General features: G+C 40.8%; 1 protein-coding gene across 1 annotated transcript in view; it reads left to right on the forward strand.

Moving 5' to 3' along the window:
• The window catches only part of LOC139395362 (probable E3 ubiquitin-protein ligase makorin-1), a 51,407-nt gene extending 29,497 nt beyond the window's left edge, over positions 1-21,910 (forward strand). The window contains exons 3-8 of the mRNA XM_071142930.1: positions 9,145-9,380; positions 11,290-11,510; positions 18,926-19,140; positions 20,071-20,181; positions 21,260-21,398; positions 21,629-21,910. Coding sequence (XP_070999031.1) covers positions 9,145-9,380; positions 11,290-11,510; positions 18,926-19,140; positions 20,071-20,181; positions 21,260-21,398; positions 21,629-21,844 — 1,138 coding nt within the window. The 3' untranslated portion in view covers positions 21,845-21,910. The remainder of the gene's footprint in view (positions 1-9,144; positions 9,381-11,289; positions 11,511-18,925; positions 19,141-20,070; positions 20,182-21,259; positions 21,399-21,628) is intronic.
• The last annotated feature ends 328 nt before the right edge of the window (positions 21,911-22,238 follow it).

Below are 22,238 nucleotides of genomic sequence, written 5' to 3' on the forward strand. Positions count from 1 at the left end.
AGTACTCTGGGATTCTATATAGCTGTGTGTAGACTAGTACTCTGGGATTCTATATAGCTGTGTGTAGACTAGTACTCTGGGATTCTATATAGCTGTGTGTAGACTAGTACTCTGTTGGGATTCTATATAGCTGTGTGTAGACTAGTACTCTGTTGGGATTCTATATAGCTGTGTGTAGACTAGTACTCTGTTGGGATTCTATATAGCTGTGTGTAGACTAGTACTCTGGGATTCTATATAGCTGTGTGTAGACTAGTACTCTGTTGGGATTCTATATAGCTGTGTGTAGACTAGCACTCTGTTGGGATTCTATATAGCTGTGTGTAGACTAGTACTCTGTTGGGATTCTATATAGCTGTGTGTAGACTAGTACTCTGTTGGGATTCTATATAGCTGTGTGTAGACTAGCACTCTGTTGGGATTCTATATAGCTGTGTGTAGACTAGTACTCTGTTGGGATTCTATATAGCTGTGTGTAGACTAGTACTCTGTTGGGATTCTATATAGCTGTGTGTAGACTAGTACTCTGTTGGGATTCTATATAGCTGTGTGTAGACTAGCACTCAGTTGGGATTCTATATAGCTGTGTGTAGACTAGTACTCTGTTGGGATTCTATATAGCTGTGTGTAGACTAGTACTCTGGGATTCTATATAGCTGTGTGTAGACTAGTACTCTGGGATTCTATATAGCTGTGTGTAGACTAGTACTCTGGGATTCTATATAGCTGTGTGTAGACTAGTACTCTGTTGGGATTCTATATAGCTGTGTGTAGACTAGTACTCTGCGATTCTATATAGCTGTGTGTAGACTAGTACTCTGGGATTCTATATAGCTGTGTGTAGACTAGTACTCTGTTGGGATTCTATATAGCTGTGTGTAGACTAGTACTCTGTTGGGATTCTATATAGCTGTGTGTAGACTAGTACTCTGTTGGGATTCTATATAGCTGTGTGTAGACTAGTACTCTGGGATTCTATATAGCTGTGTGTAGACTAGTACTCTGGGATTCTATATAGCTGTGTGTAGACTAGTACTCTGGGATTCTATATAGCTGTGTGTAGACTAGTACTCTGGGATTCTATATAGCTGTGTGTAGACTAGTACTCTGTTGGGATTCTATATAGCTGTGTGTAGACTAGTACTCTGTTGGGATTCTATATAGCTGTGTGTAGACTAGTACTCTGGGATTCTATATAGCTGTGTGTAGACTAGTACTCTGGGATTCTATATAGCTGTGTGTAGACTAGTACTCTGGGATTCTATATAGCTGTGTGTAGACTAGTACTCTGTTGGGATTCTATATAGCTGTGTGTAGACTAGTACTCTGTTGGGATTCTATATAGCTGTGTGTAGACTAGTACTCTGGGATTCTATATAGCTGTGTGTAGACTAGTACTCTGTTGGGATTCTATATAGCTGTGTGTAGACTAGTACTCTGGGATTCTATATAGCTGTGTGTAGACTAGTACTCTGGGATTCTATATAGCTGTGTGTAGACTAGTACTCTGTTGGGATTCTATATAGCTGTGTGTAGACTAGTACTCTGTTGGGATTCTATATAGCTGTGTGTAGACTAGTACTCTGGGATTCTATATAGCTGTGTGTAGACTAGTACTCTGTTGGGATTCTATAAAGCTGTGTGTAGTCTAGTACTCTGGGATTCTATATAGCTGTGTGTAGACTAGTACTCTGTTGGGATTCTATATAGCTGTGTGTAGACTAGTACTCTGTTGGGATTCTATATAGCTGTGTGTAGACTAGTACTCTGTTGGGATTCTATATAGCTGTGTGTAGACTAGTACTCTGTTGGGATTCTATATAGCTGTGTGTAGACTAGTACTCTGTTGGGATTCTATATAGCTGTGTGTAGACTAGTACTCTGTTGGGATTCTATATAGCTGTGTGTAGACTAGTACTCTGTTGGGATTCTATATAGCTGTGTGTAGACTAGTACTCTGTTGGGATTCTATATAGCTGTGTGTAGACTAGTACTCTGTTGGGATTCTATATAGCTGTGTGTAGACTAGTACTCTGGGATTCTATATAGCTGTGTGTAGACTAGTACTCTGTCGGGATTCTATATAGCTGTGTGTAGACTAGTACTCTGTTGGGATTCTATATAGCTGTGTGTAGACTAGTACTCTGTTGGGATTCTATATAGCTGTGTGTAGACTAGCACTCTGTTGGGATTCTATATAGCTGTGTGTAGACTAGCACTCTGTTGGGATTCTATATAGCTGTGTGTAGACTAGTACTCTGGGATTCTATATAGCTGTGTGTAGACTAGTACTCTGTTGGGATTCTATATAGCTGTGTGTAGACTAGTACTCTGTTGGGATTCTATATAGCTGTGTGTAGACTAGCACTCTGTTGGGATTCTATATAGCTGTGTGTAGACTAGTACTCTGTTGGGATTCTATATAGCTGTGTGTAGACTAGTACTCTGTTGGGATTCTATATAGCTGTGTGTAGACTAGCACTCTGTTGGGATTCTATATAGCTGTGTGTAGACTAGTACTCTGTTGGGATTCTATATAGCTGTGTGTAGACTAGCACTCTGTTGGGATTCTATATAGCTGTGTGTAGACTAGTACTCTGTTGGGATTCTATATAGCTGTGTGTAGACTAGTACTCTGTTGGGATTCTATATAGCTGTGTGTAGACTAGTACTCTGTTGGGATTCTATATAGCTGTGTGTAGACTAGTACTCTGTTGGGATTCTATATAGCTGTGTGTAGACTAGTACTCTGTTGGGATTCTATATAGCTGTGTGTAGACTAGTACTCTGTTGGGATTCTATATAGCTGTGTGTAGACTAGTACTCTGTTGGGATTCTATATAGCTGTGTGTAGACTAGTACTCTGGGATTCTATATAGCTGTGTGTAGACTAGTACTCTGGGATTCTATATAGCTGTGTGTAGACTAGTACTCTGGGATTCTATATAGCTGTGTGTAGACTAGCACTCTGTTGGGATTCTATATAGCTGTGTGTAGACTAGTACTCTGGGATTCTATATAGCTGTGTGTAGACTAGCACTCTGTTGGGATTCTATATAGCTGTGTGTAGACTAGCACTCTGTTGGGATTCTATATAGCTGTGTGTAGACTAGCACTCTGTTGGGATTCTATATAGCTGTGTGTAGACTAGTACTCTGTTGGGATTCTATATAGCTGTGTGTAGACTAGTACTCTGTTGGGATTCTATATAGCTGTGTGTAGACTAGTACTCTGTTGGGATTCTATATAGCTGTGTGTAGACTACTACTCTGTTGGGATTCTATATAGCTGTGTGTAGACTAGTACTCTGTTGGGATTCTATATAGCTGTGTGTAGACTAGTACTCTGGGATTCTATATAGCTGTGTGTAGACTAGTACTCTGTTGGGATTCTATATAGCTGTGTGTAGACTAGTACTCTGTTGGGATTCTATATAGCTGTGTGTAGACTAGTACTCTATTGGGATTCTATATAGCTGTGTGTAGACTAGTACTCAGTTGGGATTCTATATAGCTGTGTGTAGACTAGCACTCAGTTGGGATTCTATATAGCTGTGTGTAGACTAGTACTCTGTTGGGATTCTATATAGCTGTGTGTAGACTAGTACTCTGTTGGGATTCTATATAGCTGTGTGTAGACTAGCACTCAGTTGGGATTCTATATAGCTGTGTGTAGACTAGTACTCTGTTGGGATTCTATATAGCTGTGTGTAGACTAGTACTCTGTTGGGATTCTATATAGCTGTGTGTAGACTAGTACTCTGTTGGGATTCTATATAGCTGTGTGTAGACTAGTACTCTGTTGGGATTCTATATAGCTGTGTGTAGACTAGCACTCTGTTGGGATTCTATATAGCTGTGTGTAGACTAGTACTCTGTTGGGATTCTATATAGCTGTGTGTAGACTAGTACTCTGTTGGGATTCTATATAGCTGTGTGTAGACTAGCACTCTGTTGGGATTCTATATAGCTGTGTGTAGACTAGTACTCTGTTGGGATTCTATATAGCTGTGTGTAGACTAGTACTCTGTTGGGATTCTATATAGCTGTGTGTAGACTAGCACTCAGTTGGGATTCTATATAGCTGTGTGTAGACTAGTACTCTGTTGGGATTCTATATAGCTGTGTGTAGACTAGTACTCTGGGATTCTATATAGCTGTGTGTAGACTAGTACTCTGGGATTCTATATAGCTGTGTGTAGACTAGTACTCTGGGATTCTATATAGCTGTGTGTAGACTAGTACTCTGGGATTCTATATAGCTGTGTGTAGACTAGTACTCTGTTGGGATTCTATATAGCTGTGTGTAGACTAGTACTCTGTTGGGATTCTATATAGCTGTGTGTAGACTAGTACTCTGGGATTCTATATAGCTGTGTGTAGACTAGTACTCTGTTGGGATTCTATATAGCTGTGTGTAGACTAGTACTCTGGGATTCTATATAGCTGTGTGTAGACTAGTACTCTGTTGGGATTCTATATAGCTGTGTGTAGACTAGTACTCTGTTGGGATTCTATATAGCTGTGTGTAGACTAGTACTCTGCGATTCTATATAGCTGTGTGTAGACTAGTACTCTGGGATTCTATATAGCTGTGTGTAGACTAGTACTCTGGGATTCTATATAGCTGTGTGTAGACTAGTACTCTGTTGGGATTCTATATAGCTGTGTGTAGACTAGTACTCTGTTGGGATTCTATATAGCTGTGTGTAGACTAGTACTCTGTTGGGATTCTATATAGCTGTGTGTAGACTAGTACTCTGGGATTCTATATAGCTGTGTGTAGACTAGTACTCTGGGATTCTATATAGCTGTGTGTAGACTAGTACTCTGGGATTCTATATAGCTGTGTGTAGACTAGTACTCTGGGATTCTATATAGCTGTGTGTAGACTAGTACTCTGGGATTCTATATAGCTGTGTGTAGACTAGTACTCTGTTGGGATTCTATATAGCTGTGTGTAGACTAGTACTCTGTTGGGATTCTATATAGCTGTGTGTAGACTAGTACTCTGTTGGGATTCTATATAGCTGTGTGTAGACTAGTACTCTGGGATTCTATATAGCTGTGTGTAGACTAGTACTCTGTTGGGATTCTATATAGCTGTGTGTAGACTAGCACTCTGTTGGGATTCTATATAGCTGTGTGTAGACTAGTACTCTGTTGGGATTCTATATAGCTGTGTGTAGACTAGTACTCTGTTGGGATTCTATATAGCTGTGTGTAGACTAGCACTCTGTTGGGATTCTATATAGCTGTGTGTAGACTAGTACTCTGTTGGGATTCTATATAGCTGTGTGTAGACTAGTACTCTGTTGGGATTCTATATAGCTGTGTGTAGACTAGTACTCTGTTGGGATTCTATATAGCTGTGTGTAGACTAGCACTCAGTTGGGATTCTATATAGCTGTGTGTAGACTAGTACTCTGTTGGGATTCTATATAGCTGTGTGTAGACTAGTACTCTGGGATTCTATATAGCTGTGTGTAGACTAGTACTCTGGGATTCTATATAGCTGTGTGTAGACTAGTACTCTGGGATTCTATATAGCTGTGTGTAGACTAGTACTCTGTTGGGATTCTATATAGCTGTGTGTAGACTAGTACTCTGCGATTCTATATAGCTGTGTGTAGACTAGTACTCTGGGATTCTATATAGCTGTGTGTAGACTAGTACTCTGTTGGGATTCTATATAGCTGTGTGTAGACTAGTACTCTGTTGGGATTCTATATAGCTGTGTGTAGACTAGTACTCTGTTGGGATTCTATATAGCTGTGTGTAGACTAGTACTCTGGGATTCTATATAGCTGTGTGTAGACTAGTACTCTGGGATTCTATATAGCTGTGTGTAGACTAGTACTCTGGGATTCTATATAGCTGTGTGTAGACTAGTACTCTGGGATTCTATATAGCTGTGTGTAGACTAGTACTCTGTTGGGATTCTATATAGCTGTGTGTAGACTAGTACTCTGTTGGGATTCTATATAGCTGTGTGTAGACTAGTACTCTGGGATTCTATATAGCTGTGTGTAGACTAGTACTCTGGGATTCTATATAGCTGTGTGTAGACTAGTACTCTGGGATTCTATATAGCTGTGTGTAGACTAGTACTCTGTTGGGATTCTATATAGCTGTGTGTAGACTAGTACTCTGTTGGGATTCTATATAGCTGTGTGTAGACTAGTACTCTGGGATTCTATATAGCTGTGTGTAGACTAGTACTCTGTTGGGATTCTATATAGCTGTGTGTAGACTAGTACTCTGGGATTCTATATAGCTGTGTGTAGACTAGTACTCTGGGATTCTATATAGCTGTGTGTAGACTAGTACTCTGTTGGGATTCTATATAGCTGTGTGTAGACTAGTACTCTGTTGGGATTCTATATAGCTGTGTGTAGACTAGTACTCTGGGATTCTATATAGCTGTGTGTAGACTAGTACTCTGTTGGGATTCTATAAAGCTGTGTGTAGTCTAGTACTCTGGGATTCTATATAGCTGTGTGTAGACTAGTACTCTGTTGGGATTCTATATAGCTGTGTGTAGACTAGTACTCTGTTGGGATTCTATATAGCTGTGTGTAGACTAGTACTCTGTTGGGATTCTATATAGCTGTGTGTAGACTAGTACTCTGTTGGGATTCTATATAGCTGTGTGTAGACTAGTACTCTGTTGGGATTCTATATAGCTGTGTGTAGACTAGTACTCTGTTGGGATTCTATATAGCTGTGTGTAGACTAGTACTCTGTTGGGATTCTATATAGCTGTGTGTAGACTAGTACTCTGTTGGGATTCTATATAGCTGTGTGTAGACTAGTACTCTGTTGGGATTCTATATAGCTGTGTGTAGACTAGTACTCTGGGATTCTATATAGCTGTGTGTAGACTAGTACTCTGTCGGGATTCTATATAGCTGTGTGTAGACTAGTACTCTGTTGGGATTCTATATAGCTGTGTGTAGACTAGTACTCTGTTGGGATTCTATATAGCTGTGTGTAGACTAGCACTCTGTTGGGATTCTATATAGCTGTGTGTAGACTAGCACTCTGTTGGGATTCTATATAGCTGTGTGTAGACTAGTACTCTGGGATTCTATATAGCTGTGTGTAGACTAGTACTCTGTTGGGATTCTATATAGCTGTGTGTAGACTAGTACTCTGTTGGGATTCTATATAGCTGTGTGTAGACTAGCACTCTGTTGGGATTCTATATAGCTGTGTGTAGACTAGTACTCTGTTGGGATTCTATATAGCTGTGTGTAGACTAGTACTCTGTTGGGATTCTATATAGCTGTGTGTAGACTAGCACTCTGTTGGGATTCTATATAGCTGTGTGTAGACTAGTACTCTGTTGGGATTCTATATAGCTGTGTGTAGACTAGCACTCTGTTGGGATTCTATATAGCTGTGTGTAGACTAGTACTCTGTTGGGATTCTATATAGCTGTGTGTAGACTAGTACTCTGTTGGGATTCTATATAGCTGTGTGTAGACTAGTACTCTGTTGGGATTCTATATAGCTGTGTGTAGACTAGTACTCTGTTGGGATTCTATATAGCTGTGTGTAGACTAGTACTCTGTTGGGATTCTATATAGCTGTGTGTAGACTAGTACTCTGTTGGGATTCTATATAGCTGTGTGTAGACTAGTACTCTGTTGGGATTCTATATAGCTGTGTGTAGACTAGTACTCTGGGATTCTATATAGCTGTGTGTAGACTAGTACTCTGGGATTCTATATAGCTGTGTGTAGACTAGTACTCTGGGATTCTATATAGCTGTGTGTAGACTAGCACTCTGTTGGGATTCTATATAGCTGTGTGTAGACTAGTACTCTGGGATTCTATATAGCTGTGTGTAGACTAGCACTCTGTTGGGATTCTATATAGCTGTGTGTAGACTAGCACTCTGTTGGGATTCTATATAGCTGTGTGTAGACTAGCACTCTGTTGGGATTCTATATAGCTGTGTGTAGACTAGTACTCTGTTGGGATTCTATATAGCTGTGTGTAGACTAGTACTCTGTTGGGATTCTATATAGCTGTGTGTAGACTAGTACTCTGTTGGGATTCTATATAGCTGTGTGTAGACTACTACTCTGTTGGGATTCTATATAGCTGTGTGTAGACTAGTACTCTGTTGGGATTCTATATAGCTGTGTGTAGACTAGTACTCTGGGATTCTATATAGCTGTGTGTAGACTAGTACTCTGTTGGGATTCTATATAGCTGTGTGTAGACTAGTACTCTGTTGGGATTCTATATAGCTGTGTGTAGACTAGTACTCTGTTGGGATTCTATATAGCTGTGTGTAGACTAGTACTCTGTTGGGATTCTATATAGCTGTGTGTAGACTAGTACTCTGGGATTCTATATAGCTGTGTGTAGACTAGTACTCTGTTGGGATTCTATATAGCTGTGTGTAGACTAGCACTCTGTTGGGATTCTACACACAGGTGTATAGACTACTTCTGAGCAGCAGTAGCAGTCTACACAGGTATATAGAATTCCAATGTAGTAATAGTTATAATAGTAATAGTTATAACAACTGTTTACCATCTATATAAAATGATCTCCAACAAGTTAACTAGTTATATTTAAATATTTTGTATTTATTTAAATATTATGTCAATAGTGAAAGGTTCTGAGGGAGCTACGGTGAAGCTTTGTCTTCAATTAAAAGTTGGTTGTAAAGATGAGTTCAGTTCCCTGCAAGAGAACCTTAACATTGAATCATTTAAATTATTATTTTCTCTCGTCTTTCTCTGCCTCTGACCTGTCTCATTTGCTCTCTGACCTCCCTCCTTCTCCCTCCCTCTCCCTCTCTCCCTCCCCCTTCTCCCTCCCCCTTCTCCCTCTCTCTCTCTCCCTTCTCCCTCCCTCTCTCTCTCCCTCCCTCTCTCTCTCCCTCCCTCTCTCTCCCTCCCTCTCTCTCCCTCTCTCTCTCACTCCTCTCTCTCTCACTCCTCCCCCTCTCTCTCTCACTCTTCCCTCTCTCTCTCACTCCTCCCTCTCTCTCTCACTCCTCCCTCTCTCTCTCCCTCCCTCCCTCTCTCTCTCTCTCCCTCCCTCCCCCCTTCTCTCTCTCTCTCTCTCTCCCTCCCCCCTTCTCCCTCTCTCTCACTCCTCCCTCCGTTCTCTCTCCCTCCAGGTTTGAACACTCTAAAGAAGACGTGCCTGGGCCCAAGCCGTCGCTGCCACCCCCTGCCTCCGCCTGCGCCCTTCTCACTCCTACGTCCCTCGCCGCCAGCGCTCCAGCCCCCGTTCCCAGTGGATCGGCGGGTGGTCAGTCGGCAGACGGCCCAGAGAACCCTCATGGATCAGGCGCAGGGGACTGGGTTATGGCGGCAGAGTTTGTACCAGGCCAGCCGTACTATTGTGGAAGGGGTGAGTGTGTCTAGGATGCTTGTGATTAAGCCTACTTGTACATAATTACACTTATTATTATTATTATTATTATTATTATTATTATTATTGAAATGATTAAGTTAAAGTGCCTTAACATGTAACACGTACCGATAGCAAGGTGCAGCCTGTCTGATCCAGTCATTCAATGTGGTGGTCTTTACCACGTCGTGATTGTTGTCACACTGGCTGGTCCTCATTCAGGACCCAGGCTGCTAAAGCTTCTCTTAACCCTGTCACACTGGCTGGTCCTCATTCAGGACCCAGGCTGCTAAAGCTTCTCTTAACCCCAGAGCCATGTTGTCTCAATGTGATCAATTAATCGTGCAGCCCTACTGGCTTCTACAAGGTGTCGAAAGTGTTCCACAGGGATGCTGGTCCCATGTTGACTCCAATGCTTTCCCACAGTTGTCAAGATGGCTGGATGTCCTTAGGGTGGTGGATCATTCTTGACACACACGGGAAACTGTTGAGCTTGGAAAAACCCAGCAGCGTTGCAGTTCTTGACACAAACCGGTGCACCTGGCGCCTACTACCATACCCCTGTTCAAAGGCACAGAAATATTTTGTCTTGCCCGTTCAACCTCTGAATGGCACACATACACAATCCATGTCTCAATTGTCTCAAGGCTTAAAACTCCTTCTTTAACCCTTCTCTTCCCCTTCATCTACACTGATTTGAAGTGGATTTAACAAGTGACGTCAATAAGGGATCATATATTTCACCTGGATTCACCTGGTCAGTCTGTCATGGAAAGAGCAGGTGTTCCTAATGTTTTGTACACAGTGTGTATAGGGAATAGGGTGCTGTTTGGGACTGGTATCCTTAGCTAGCTCAACTGTGGAAGTGGAGAACAAAGCTACGGTCAAAATGACACCCTGTTACTACGGTCAAAATGACACCCTAGTTACTACGGTCAAAATGACACCCTAGTTACTACGGTCAAAATGACACCCTAGTTACTACGGTCAAAATGACACCCTAGTTACTATGGTCTTAATCAGTGCGCTCTGTACAGAATAGAGTTCCATTTGAGAGGCAGATGGTGTCCTTAGCTAGCCCTACTGCTGACAGGGTGAGTTTGTGCCAGTCTGTCAGGGTTGTCCTTAGCTTGAGCCACTGATATGCCAACAGTGCTAGTCGCTGCCAACTTCTGCCATGTGGCCGGACACAGTGTGAAATGAATGGATGATTTGAATGTAGCGATCTTTCAGTCTGTCCCTCCTGTCTCCCTGTAGGATGGACATGATGTACTGTCAGTCACCTACTAAGTCAATAAGACACTTTCAGTTTGTCCCTCCTGTCTCCCTGTAGGATGGACATGATGTACTGTCAGTCACCTACTAAGTCAATAAGACACTTTCAGTCTGTCCCTCCTGTCTCCCTGTAGGATGGACATGTACTGTCAGTGACTCAATAAGACACGTTCAGTTTGTCCCTCCTGTCTCCCTGTAGGATGGACATGATGTACTGTCAGTCACCTACTAAGTTAGTACTTTTGGCCCCTGTGGGCACCGGTCAGAAGTATGGCTCTATATAGGAAATGGGGGCCATCTTGGAATACACAGCATCCCCTTTCTGTTTGGTCTGCTGCCAAATGCTCCCCAATCCAGTCTCCCACTGAACAGGTGTATTTTTATCAGAGAGAGAGAGAGAGAGAGAGGGGAGGGGGCGACTTCTGGTTGATTTTGTTTCCTTTTGGGGGCATTTTAGCATCTTTTATTAACAAGTTGGTTTGTAGACCACCAGACTCATGAGGTAAATAAATGACACCATTTTGTTGGCGCCAAGTCGATGACTGTTTCCATGTGTCTTAATAAGGGTGTGTGTCTGGCTCGCTCACCTCTCTCTCTCCTCTCGCCCTCTCTCCTCTTCCCCCTCCCTCGTCAGACCCGGTGAAGTCTGACGGGTCGGGGATGAGTCCTCTGGAGCGAGAGAAAGACCCGGCGGGAGACGATAAGGAGTTGAGGAAGACTCTGTGTCCCTACGCCGCCATGGGGGAGTGTCGCTACGGACTTAACTGTGCCTATCTCCACGGCGACGTGTGTGACATGTGCGGTCTGCAGGTGCTCCACCCCTCCAACGACGCACAGCGATCAGAACACACCAAGGTAACGGTCCTGTCAACACGCCCCTCCATCAGAACACACCTGTACCTGTCAACACACGCCCCTCCATCAGAACACACCTGTACCTGTCAACACACGCCCCTCCATCAGAACACACCTGTACCTGTCAACACACGCCCCTCCATCAGAACACACCTGTACCTGTCAACACACGCCCCTCCATCAGAACACACCTGTACCTGTCAACACACGCCCCTCCATCAGAACACACCTGTACCTGTCAACACACGCCCCTCCATCAGAACACACCAAGGTCAAATCAAGATGAGGCGTTAGGATTAATGTAACTCAGCTGTGTGGTACTTAGTCTCCATGTTTTACTATCAGATACTGTATTTATATACTACGGTCTCCATGTTTTACTGTCAGATACTGTATTTATATACTACGGTCTCCATGTTTTACTGTCAGATACTGTATTTATACACTACGGTCTCCATGTTTTATATACTACGGTCTCCATGTTTTATATACTACAGTCTCCATGTTTTACTGTCAGATACTGTATTTATATACTACGGTCTCCATGTTTTATATACTACAGTCTCCATGTTTTATATACTACGGTCTCCATGTTTTATATACTACGGTCTCCATGTTTTACTGTCAGATACTGTATTTATATACTACGGTCTCCATGTTTTATATACTACGGTCTCCATGTTTTATATACTACGGTCTCCATGTTTTACTGTCAGATACTGTATTTATACACTACGGTCTCCATGTTTTATATACTACAGTCTCCATGTTTTATATACTACGGTCTCCATGTTTTATATACTACGGTCTCCATGTTTTATATACTACGGTCTCCATGGTTTATATACTACGGTCTCCATGTTTTATATACTACGGTCTCCATGTTTTATATACTACAGTCTCCATGTTTTACTGTCAGATACTGTATTTATATACTACAGTCTCCATGTTTTATATACTACGGTCTCCATGTTTTATATACTACGGTCTCCATGTTTTACTGTCAGATACTGTATTTATATACTACGGTCTCCATGTTTTATATACTACGGACTCCATGTTTTTATATACTACAGTCTCCATGTTTTACTGTCAGATACTGTATTTATATACTACGGTCTCCATGTTTTACTGTCAGATACTGTATTTGTATACTACGGTCTCCATGTTTTATATACTACGGTCTCCATGTTTTATATACTACGGTCTCCATGGTTTATATACTACGGTCTCCATGTTTTACTGTCAGATACTGTATTTATATACTACGGTCTCCATGTTTTATATACTACGGTCTCCATGTTTTATATACTACGGTCTCCATGTTTTATATACTACGGTCTCCATGTTTTACTGTCAGATACTGTATTTATATACTACGGTCTCCATGTTTTATATACTACAGTCTCCATGTTTTACTATCAGATACTGTATTTATATACTACGGTCTCCATGTTTTACTGTCAGATACTGTATTTATATACTACGGTCTCCATGTTTTACTGTCAGATACTGTATTTATACACTACGGTCTCCATGTTTTATATACTACGGTCTCCATGTTTTATATACTACGGTCTCCTTGTTTTATATACTACGGTCTCCATGTTTTATATACTACGGTCTCCATGTTTTATATACTACGGTCTCCATGTTTTATATACTACGGTCTCCATGTTTTATATACTACGGTCTCCATGTTTTACTGTCAGATACTGTATTTATATACTACGGTCTCCATGTTTTATATACTACGGTCTCCATGTTTTATATACTACGGTCTCCATGTTTTATATACTACGGTCTCCATGTTTTATATACTACGGTCTCCATGGTTTATATACTACGGTCTCCATGTTTTACTGTCAGATACTGTATTTATATACTACGGTCTCCATGTTTTATATACTACGGTCTCCATGTTTTATATACTACGGTCTCCATGTTTTACTGTCAGATACTGTATTTATATACTACGGTCTCCATGTTTTATATACTACGGTCTCCATGTTTTATATACTACGGTCTCCATGTTTTACTGTCAGATACTGTATTTATATACTACGGTCTCCATGGTTTCTATACTACAGTCTCCATGTTTTATATACTACGGTCTCCATGTTTTATATACTACGGTCTCCATGTTTTACTGTCAGATACTGTATTTATATACTACGGTCTCCATGTTTTATATACTACGGTCTCCATGTTTTATATACTACAGTCTCCATGTTTTACTGTCAGATACTGTATTTATATACTACGGTCTCCATGGTTTATATACTACAGTCTCCATGTTTTATATACTACGGTCTCCATGTTTTATATACTACGGTCTCCATGTTTTATATACTACGGTCTCCATGTTTTATATACTACGGTCTCCATGTTTTACTGTCAGATACTGTATTTATATACTACGGTCTCCATGTTTTACTGTCAGATACTGTATTTATACACTACGGTCTCCATGTTTTATATACTACGGTCTCCATGTTTTATATACTACGGTCTCCATGTTTTATATACTACGGTCTCCATGTTTTATATACTACAGTCTCCATGTTTTACTGTCAGATACTGTATTTATATACTACAGTCTCCATGTTTTATATACTACGGTCTCCATGTTTTATATACTACGGTCTCCATGTTTTATATACTACGGTCTCCATGTTTTACTGTCAGATACTGTATTTATATACTACGGTCTCCATGTTTTATATACTACGGACTCCATGTTTTTATATACTACAGTCTCCATGTTTTACTGTCAGATACTGTATTTATATACTACGGTCTCCATATTTTACTGTCAGATACTGTATTTGTATACTACGGTCTCCATGTTTTATATACTACGGTCTCCATGTTTTATATACTACGGTCTCCATGTTTTATATACTACGGTCTCCATGTTTTATATACTACGGTCTCCATGTTTTACTGTCAGATACTGCATTTATATACTACGGTCTCCATGTTTTACATTCTACGGTCTCCATGTTTTATATACTACGGTCTCCATGTTTTACTGTCAGATACTGTATTTATATACTACGGTCTCCATGTTTTATATACTACGGTCTCCATGTTTTATATACTACGGTCTCCATGTTTTATATACTACGGTCTCCATGTTTTATATACTACGGTCTCCATGTTTTACTGTCAGATACTGTATTTATATACTACGGTCTCCATGTTTTATATACTACGGTCTCCATGTTTTATATACTACAGTCTCCATGTTTTATATACTACGGTCTCCATGTTTTACTGTCAGATACTGTATTTATATACTACGGTCTCCATGTTTTATATACTACAGTCTCCATGTTTTACTATCAGATACTGTATTTATATACTACGGTCTCCATGTTTTACTGTCAGATACTGTATTTGTATACTACGGTCTCCATGTTTTGTATACTACGGTCTCCATGTTTTATATACTACGGTCTCCATGTTTTATATACTACGGTCTCCATGTTTTATATACTACGGTCTCCATGTTTTACTGTCAGATACTGTATTTATATACTACGGTCTCCATGTTTTATATACTACAGTCTCCATGTTTTACTGTCAGATACTGTATTTATATACTACGGTCTCCATGTTTTACTGTCAGATACTGTATTTATATACTACGGTCTCCATGTTTTATATACTACGGTCTCCATGTTTTATATACTACGGTCTCCATGTTTTACTGTCAGATACTGTATTTATATACTACGGTCTCCATGTTTTATATACTACGGTCTCCATGTTTTATATACTACGGTCTCCATGTTTTACTGTCAGATACTGTATTTATATACTACGGTCTCCATGTTTTATATACTACAGTCTCCATGTTTTGCTGTCAGATACTGTATTTATATACTACGGTCTCCATGTTTTATATACTACAGTCTCCATGTTTTACTGTCAGATACTGTATTTATATACTACGGTCTCCATGTTTTATATACTACGGTCTCCATGTTTTATATACTACGGTCTCCATGTTTTACTGTCAGATACTGTATTTATATACTACGGTCTCCATGTTTTATATACTACGGTCTCCATGTTTTACTGTCAGATACTGTATTTATATACTACGGTCTCCATGTTTTATATACTACAGTCTCCATGTTTTACTGTGAGATACTGTATTTATATATTACGGTCTCCATTGTTTATATAATACGGTCTCCATGTTTTATATACTACAGTCTCCATGTTTTACTGTCAGATACTGTATTTATATACTACGGTCTCCATGTTTTATATACTACAGTCTCCATGTTTTATATACTACGGTCTCCATGTTTTATATACTACGGTCTCCATGTTTTATATACTACGGTCTCCATGTTTTACTGTCAGATACTGTATTTATATACTACGGTCTCCATGTTTTATATACTACAGTCTCCATGTTTTACTATCAGATACTGTATTTATATACTACGGTCTCCATGTTTTACTGTCAGATACTGTATTTGTATACTACGGTCTCCATGTTTTGTATACTACGGTCTCCATGTTTTATATACTACGGTCTCCATGTTTTATATACTACGGTCTCCATGTTTTATATACTACGGTCTCCATGTTTTACTGTCAGATACTGTATTTATATACTACGGTCTCCATGTTTTATATACTACAGTCTCCATGTTTTACTGTCAGATACTGTATTTATATACTACGGTCTCCATGTTTTACTGTCAGATACTGTATTTATATACTACGGTCTCCATGTTTTATATACTACGGTCTCCATGTTTTATATACTACGGTCTCCATGTTTTACTGTCAGATACTGTATTTATATACTACGGTCTCCATGTTTTATATACTACGGTCTCCATGTTTTATATACTACGGTCTCCATGTTTTACTGTCAGATACTGTATTTATATACTACGGTCTCCATGTTTTATATACTACAGTCTCCATGTTTTGCTGTCAGATACTGTATTTATATACTACGGTCTCCATGTTTTATATACTACAGTCTCCATGTTTTACTGTCAGATACTGTATTTATATACTACGGTCTCCATTGTTTATATAATACGGTCTCCATGTTTTATATACTACAGTCTCCATGTTTTACTGTCAGATACTGTATTTATATACTACGGTCTCCATGTTTTATATACTACAGTCTCCATGTTTTATATACTACGGTCTCCATGTTTTATATACTACGGTCTCCATGTTTTATATACTACGGTCTCCATGTTTTACTGTCAGATACTGTATTTATATACTACGGTCTCCATGTTTTATATACTACAGTCTCCATATTTTATATACTACGGTCTCCATGTTTTATATACTACGGTCTCCATGTTTTACTGTCAGATACTGTATTTATATACTACGGTCTCCATGTTTTATATACTACGGTCTCCATGTTTTATATACTACGGTCTCCATGGTTTATATACTACGGTCTCCATGGTTTACTGTCAGATACTGTATTTATATACTACGGTCTCCATGTTTTATATACTACGGTCTCCATGTTTTATATACTACGGTCTCCATGGTTTATATACTACGGTCTCCATGTTTTATATACTACGGTCTCCATGGTTTATATACTACGGTCTCCATGTTTTATATACTACAATCTCCATGTTTTACTGTCAGATACTGTATTTATATACTACGGTCTCCATGTTTTATATACTACGGTCTCCATGTTTTATATACTACTGTCTCCATGTTTAACTGTCAGATACTGTATTTATATACTACGGTCTCCATGTTTTATATACTACGGTCTCCATGTTTTATATACTACGGTCTCCATGTTTTACTGTCAGATACTGTATTTATATACTACGGTCTCCATGTTTTACTGTCAGATACTGTATTTATATACTACGGTCTCCATGTTTTATATACTACAGTCTCCATGTTTTATATACTACAGTCTCCATGTTTTACTGTCAGATACTGTATTTATATACTACGGTCTCCATGTTTTATATACTACAGTCTCCATGTTTTATATACTACGGTCTCCATGTTTTATATACTACGGTCTCCATGTTTTATATACTACGGTCTCCATGTTTTATATACTACGGTCTCCATGTTTTATATACTACAGTCTCCATGTTTTATATACTACGGTCTCCATGTTTTATATACTACGGTCTCCATGTTTTATATACTACGGTCTCCATGTTTTACTGTCAGATACTGTATTTATATACTACGGTCTCCATGTTTTACCGTCAGATACTGTATTTATATACTACGGTCTCCATGTTTTACTGTCAGATACTGTATTTATATACTACGGTCTCCATGTTTTATATACTACGGTCTCCATGGTTTATATACTACGGTCTCCATGTTTTACTGTCAGATACTGTATTTATATACTACAAAGTGTCCGTGTTCTAGAATTGAGACATTTAATCATTTCCAATGACTTCATCATTGTTTTGTTATCTGCCCCGTGATGGTTTCTGGTGGTTAACTTGTTTTGGTTTCCCCTCAGGCTTCATAATGCATTATAGTGGTTAGCTATACCTTTATTAATCACCCCCCAGGCTTCATAATGCACTATAGTGGTTAGCTATACCTTTTGTACCCCCCCCCCCCCCCCCCAGGCTTCATAATGCACTATAGTGGTTAGCTATACCTTTATCCTCCACCCCCAGGCTTCATAATGCATTATAGTGGTTAGCTATACCTTTAGTACCCCCCCCCCCCCCACCAGGCTTCATAATGCATTATAGTGGTTAGCTATACCTTTAGTAGCTATACCCCCCCCCCCCCCCCCCAGGCTTCATAATGCACTATAGTGGTTAGCTATACCTTTATCCCCCACCCCCAGGCTTCATAATGCATTATAGTGGTTAGCTATACCTTTAGTATTCCCCCCAGGCTTCATAATGCATTATAGTGGTTAGCTATACCTTTATCCTCCACCCCCAGGCTTCATAATGCATTATAGTGGTTAGCTATACCTTTAGTATTCCCCCCAGGCTTCATAATGCATTATAGTGGTTAGCTATACCTTTATCCTCCCCCCCCAGGCTTCATAATGCATTATAGTGGTTAGCTATACCTTTATCCTCCCCCCCCAGGCTTCATAATGCATTATAGTGGTTAGCTATACCTTTATCCTCCACCCCCAGGCTTCATAATGCATTATAGTGGTTAGCTATACCTTTATCCTCCACCCCCAGGCTTCATAATGCATTATAGTGGTTAGCTATACCTTTAGTACCCCCCCCAGGCTTCATAATGCATTATAGGGGTTAGCTATACCTTTAGTACCCCCCCCAGGCTTCATAATGCATTATAGGGGTTAGCTATACCTTTAGTACCCCCCCCAGGCTTCATAATGCATTATAGGGGTTAGCTATACCTTTGTTATTCCTCTTCAGGCTTGCATCGAGGCCCATGAGAAGGACATGGAGCTGTCGTTTGCCATCCAGCGCAGTAAGGACATGCAGTGTGGCGTGTGTATGGAGGTGGTGTTTGACAAGGCCAACCCCAGTGAGAGACGCTTCGGCATCCTGTCCAACTGCTGCCACTGCTACTGCCTCAAGTGCATCCGCAAGTGGAGGAGCGCCAAGACGTTCGAGAGCAAGATCATCAAGTAAGGAAGTAGTGTTTATTATCGCGAGGGACAAGATCATCAAGTTAGGAAGTAGTTTGTATTATCCCGAGGGACAAGATCATCAAGTTAGGAAGTAGTTTTTATTATCCCGAGGGACAAGATCATCAAGTAAGGAAGTAGTTTTTATTATCCCGAGGGACAAGATCATCAAGTTAGGAAGTAGTTTTTATTATCCCGAGGGACAAGAATATCAAGTTAGGAAGTAGTTTTTATTATCCCGAGGGACAAGATCATCAAGTTAGGAAGTAGTTTTTATTATCCCGAGGGGCAAGATCATCAAGTTAGGAAGTAGTTTTTATTATCCCGAGGGACAATTAATTTTGCAGCACGTAGTCAAAAATACAATGAACACATGACAATAAATATAGACCTAAAACCAAAGCAGTGTATGCTGCAATATGTAGACAATACTACTACAGCTTATTGAGGTAGATGAGACTACTACAGCTTATTGAGGTAGATGAGACTACTACAGCTTATTGAGGTAGATGAGACTACTACAGCTTATTGAGGTAGATGAGACTACTACAGCTTATTGAGGTAGATGAGACTACTACAGCTTATTGAGGTAGATGAGACTACTACAGCTTATTGAGGTAGATGACCCAACACCTGTTTAGAGTGTTGGGTCACGTCCAACTAAGTGGTCCTCTCGTCCAACTAAACCCTCTCTCTCTCTCTCTCTCTTCCCAGGTCCTGTCCAGAGTGTCGGATAACGTACAACTAAACCTTTCTCTCTCTTCCCAGGTCCTGTCCTGTCCAACTAAACCTCTCTCTCTTCCCAGGTCTTGTCCTGTCCAACTAAACCTCTCTCTCTCTTCCCAGGTCCTGTCCTGTCCAACTAAACCTCTCTCTCTCTCTTCCCAGGTCCTGTCCCGTCCAACTAAACCTCTCTCTCTCTCTTCCCAGGTCCTGTCCAGAGTGTCGGATAACGTCCAACTTCGTCATCCCCAGTGAGTACTGGGTGGAGGACAAGGAAGACAAGCAGAAACTGATACAGAAATACAAGGATGGCATGGGGTAAGATATGTACTGATGATAGGAGGGGGTAAGATATGTACCGACGATAGGAGGGGGTAAGATATGTACCGACGATAGGAGGGGGTAAGATATGTACTGATGATAGGAGGGGGTAAGATATGTACCGACGATAGGAGGGGGTAAGATATGTACCGACGATAGGAGGGGGTAAGATATGTACCGACGATAGGAGGGGGTAAGATATGTACTGATGATAGGAGGGGGTAAGATATGTACTGATGATAGGAGGGGGTAAGATATGTACTGATGATAGGAGGGGGTAAGATATGTACTGACGATAGGAGGAGGGGGGTAAGATATGTACTGATGATAGGAGGGGGTAAGATATGTACTGACGATAGGAGGAGGGGGGGTAAGATATGTACTGATGTAAGGAGGGGGTAAGATATGTACTGATGATAGGAGGGGGTAAGATATGTACTGATGATAGGAGGGGGTAAGATATGTACTGACGATAGGAGGAGGGGGGGGTAAGATATGTACTGATGATAGGAGGGGGTAAGATATGTACTGATGATAGGAGGGGGTAAGATATGTACTGACGATAGGAGGAGGGGGGGTAAGATATGTACTGATGATAGGAGGGGGTAAGATATGAACTGATGATAGGAGGGGGTAAGATATGTACTGACGATAGGAGGGGGGGGTAAGATATGTACTGACGATAGGAGGAGGGGGGGTAAGATATGTACTGACGATAGGAGGGGGGGTAAGATATGTACTGACGATAGGAGGAGGGGGGGTAAGATTTATTTATTTTATTTTATTTTACCTTTATTTAACCAGGCAAGTCAGTTAAGAACAAATTCTTATTTTCAATGACGGCCTAGGAACAGTGGGTTAACTGCCTGTTCAGGGGCAGAACGACAGTTGTACCTTGTCAGCTCGGGGGTTTGAACTTGCAACCTTCCGGTTACTAGTCCAACGCTCTAACTGACGATAGGAGGGGGTAAGATATGTACTGACGATAGGAGGGGGGTCTGTCTCTCTGTTCCTCATCTATATCTGTAATAATCACTGTCCTCTGCTGACGGTCCCGTCCGTCTCTGTTCCTCAGGACTAAAGCCTGTCGTTACTTCGACCAGGGTCGGGGCACCTGCCCGTTTGGCTCCAACTGCTTCTACAAACACGCCTTCCCTGACGGGCGGCTGGAGGAGCCTCAGAGGAGACCAGCAGGGTGCAACGGCAGGAACAGGGTAAGACGCTGCCCTGACAAATGTCCTTTCTGTCAGAAATAGATTGAGACCATTTTTGGTTTTCCTATGGGGGTTCATACGTTTAACAGACACCGATGTGGCATTTGGACATTTTGTGTTTACGGTCCAGAAGTTCTCAGCCCTATTGTAAAACGCTTCCTGTTCTGCTTTCGTAATACCGAAACGAATTCCTGTTTTTTTTTAAAATATATTCCTGTTCTCCCCTCCAGAACTGGAGGAGGACACCCCTGTGGGACCTGTTTGAAGAGCGGGAGAACAGCAGCGACTCTTTGGACAACGAGGACGAGGAGATGGTGACCTTTGAACTGAGCGAGATGCTCCTCATGCTCCTCGCCGCGGGAACCGACGACGACGTCACGGACTCGGAGGACGAATGGGACTTGTTTCACGAAGAGCTGGACGATATCTACGAGATTTACCTATAGCAACATCTCCCTAACGTTACCGTTGAAACCCCCCTTTATCGTTTTTGACTACCCCCCCCCCCCCCCCCCCCTCTTTACCTTTACCGTGCTGTAGAATGGACTGTCTTGTGTGTTTGGACAGTAGCTTCTCTCCTCTGTGTTGTGGCAGTGCCGTTGGGGCAGGCCTTTCATTCAGAAATCAACTACATGAAGAAGAAGAAGAAGAAGGAGAAGGAGAAGAATTAACAGATTAAAAAAACAAATGTAAATGAAAACAGTGGGGTAAATGAAACAGGTGGGTGTAAAACCATTTTTCTAGAAACATCCTGTCCTTGTGAATTTATCTATCCGTGTCAGGTTCATGTAAAAATAAAATAAAATAACAACAACAAAAACAAAGGGGGGAAAAAATTAC

This window comes from Oncorhynchus clarkii, unplaced genomic scaffold (assembly GCF_045791955.1).
Source record: "Oncorhynchus clarkii lewisi isolate Uvic-CL-2024 unplaced genomic scaffold, UVic_Ocla_1.0 unplaced_contig_10308_pilon_pilon, whole genome shotgun sequence".
Lineage (NCBI taxonomy): Eukaryota > Metazoa > Chordata > Actinopteri > Salmoniformes > Salmonidae > Oncorhynchus > Oncorhynchus clarkii.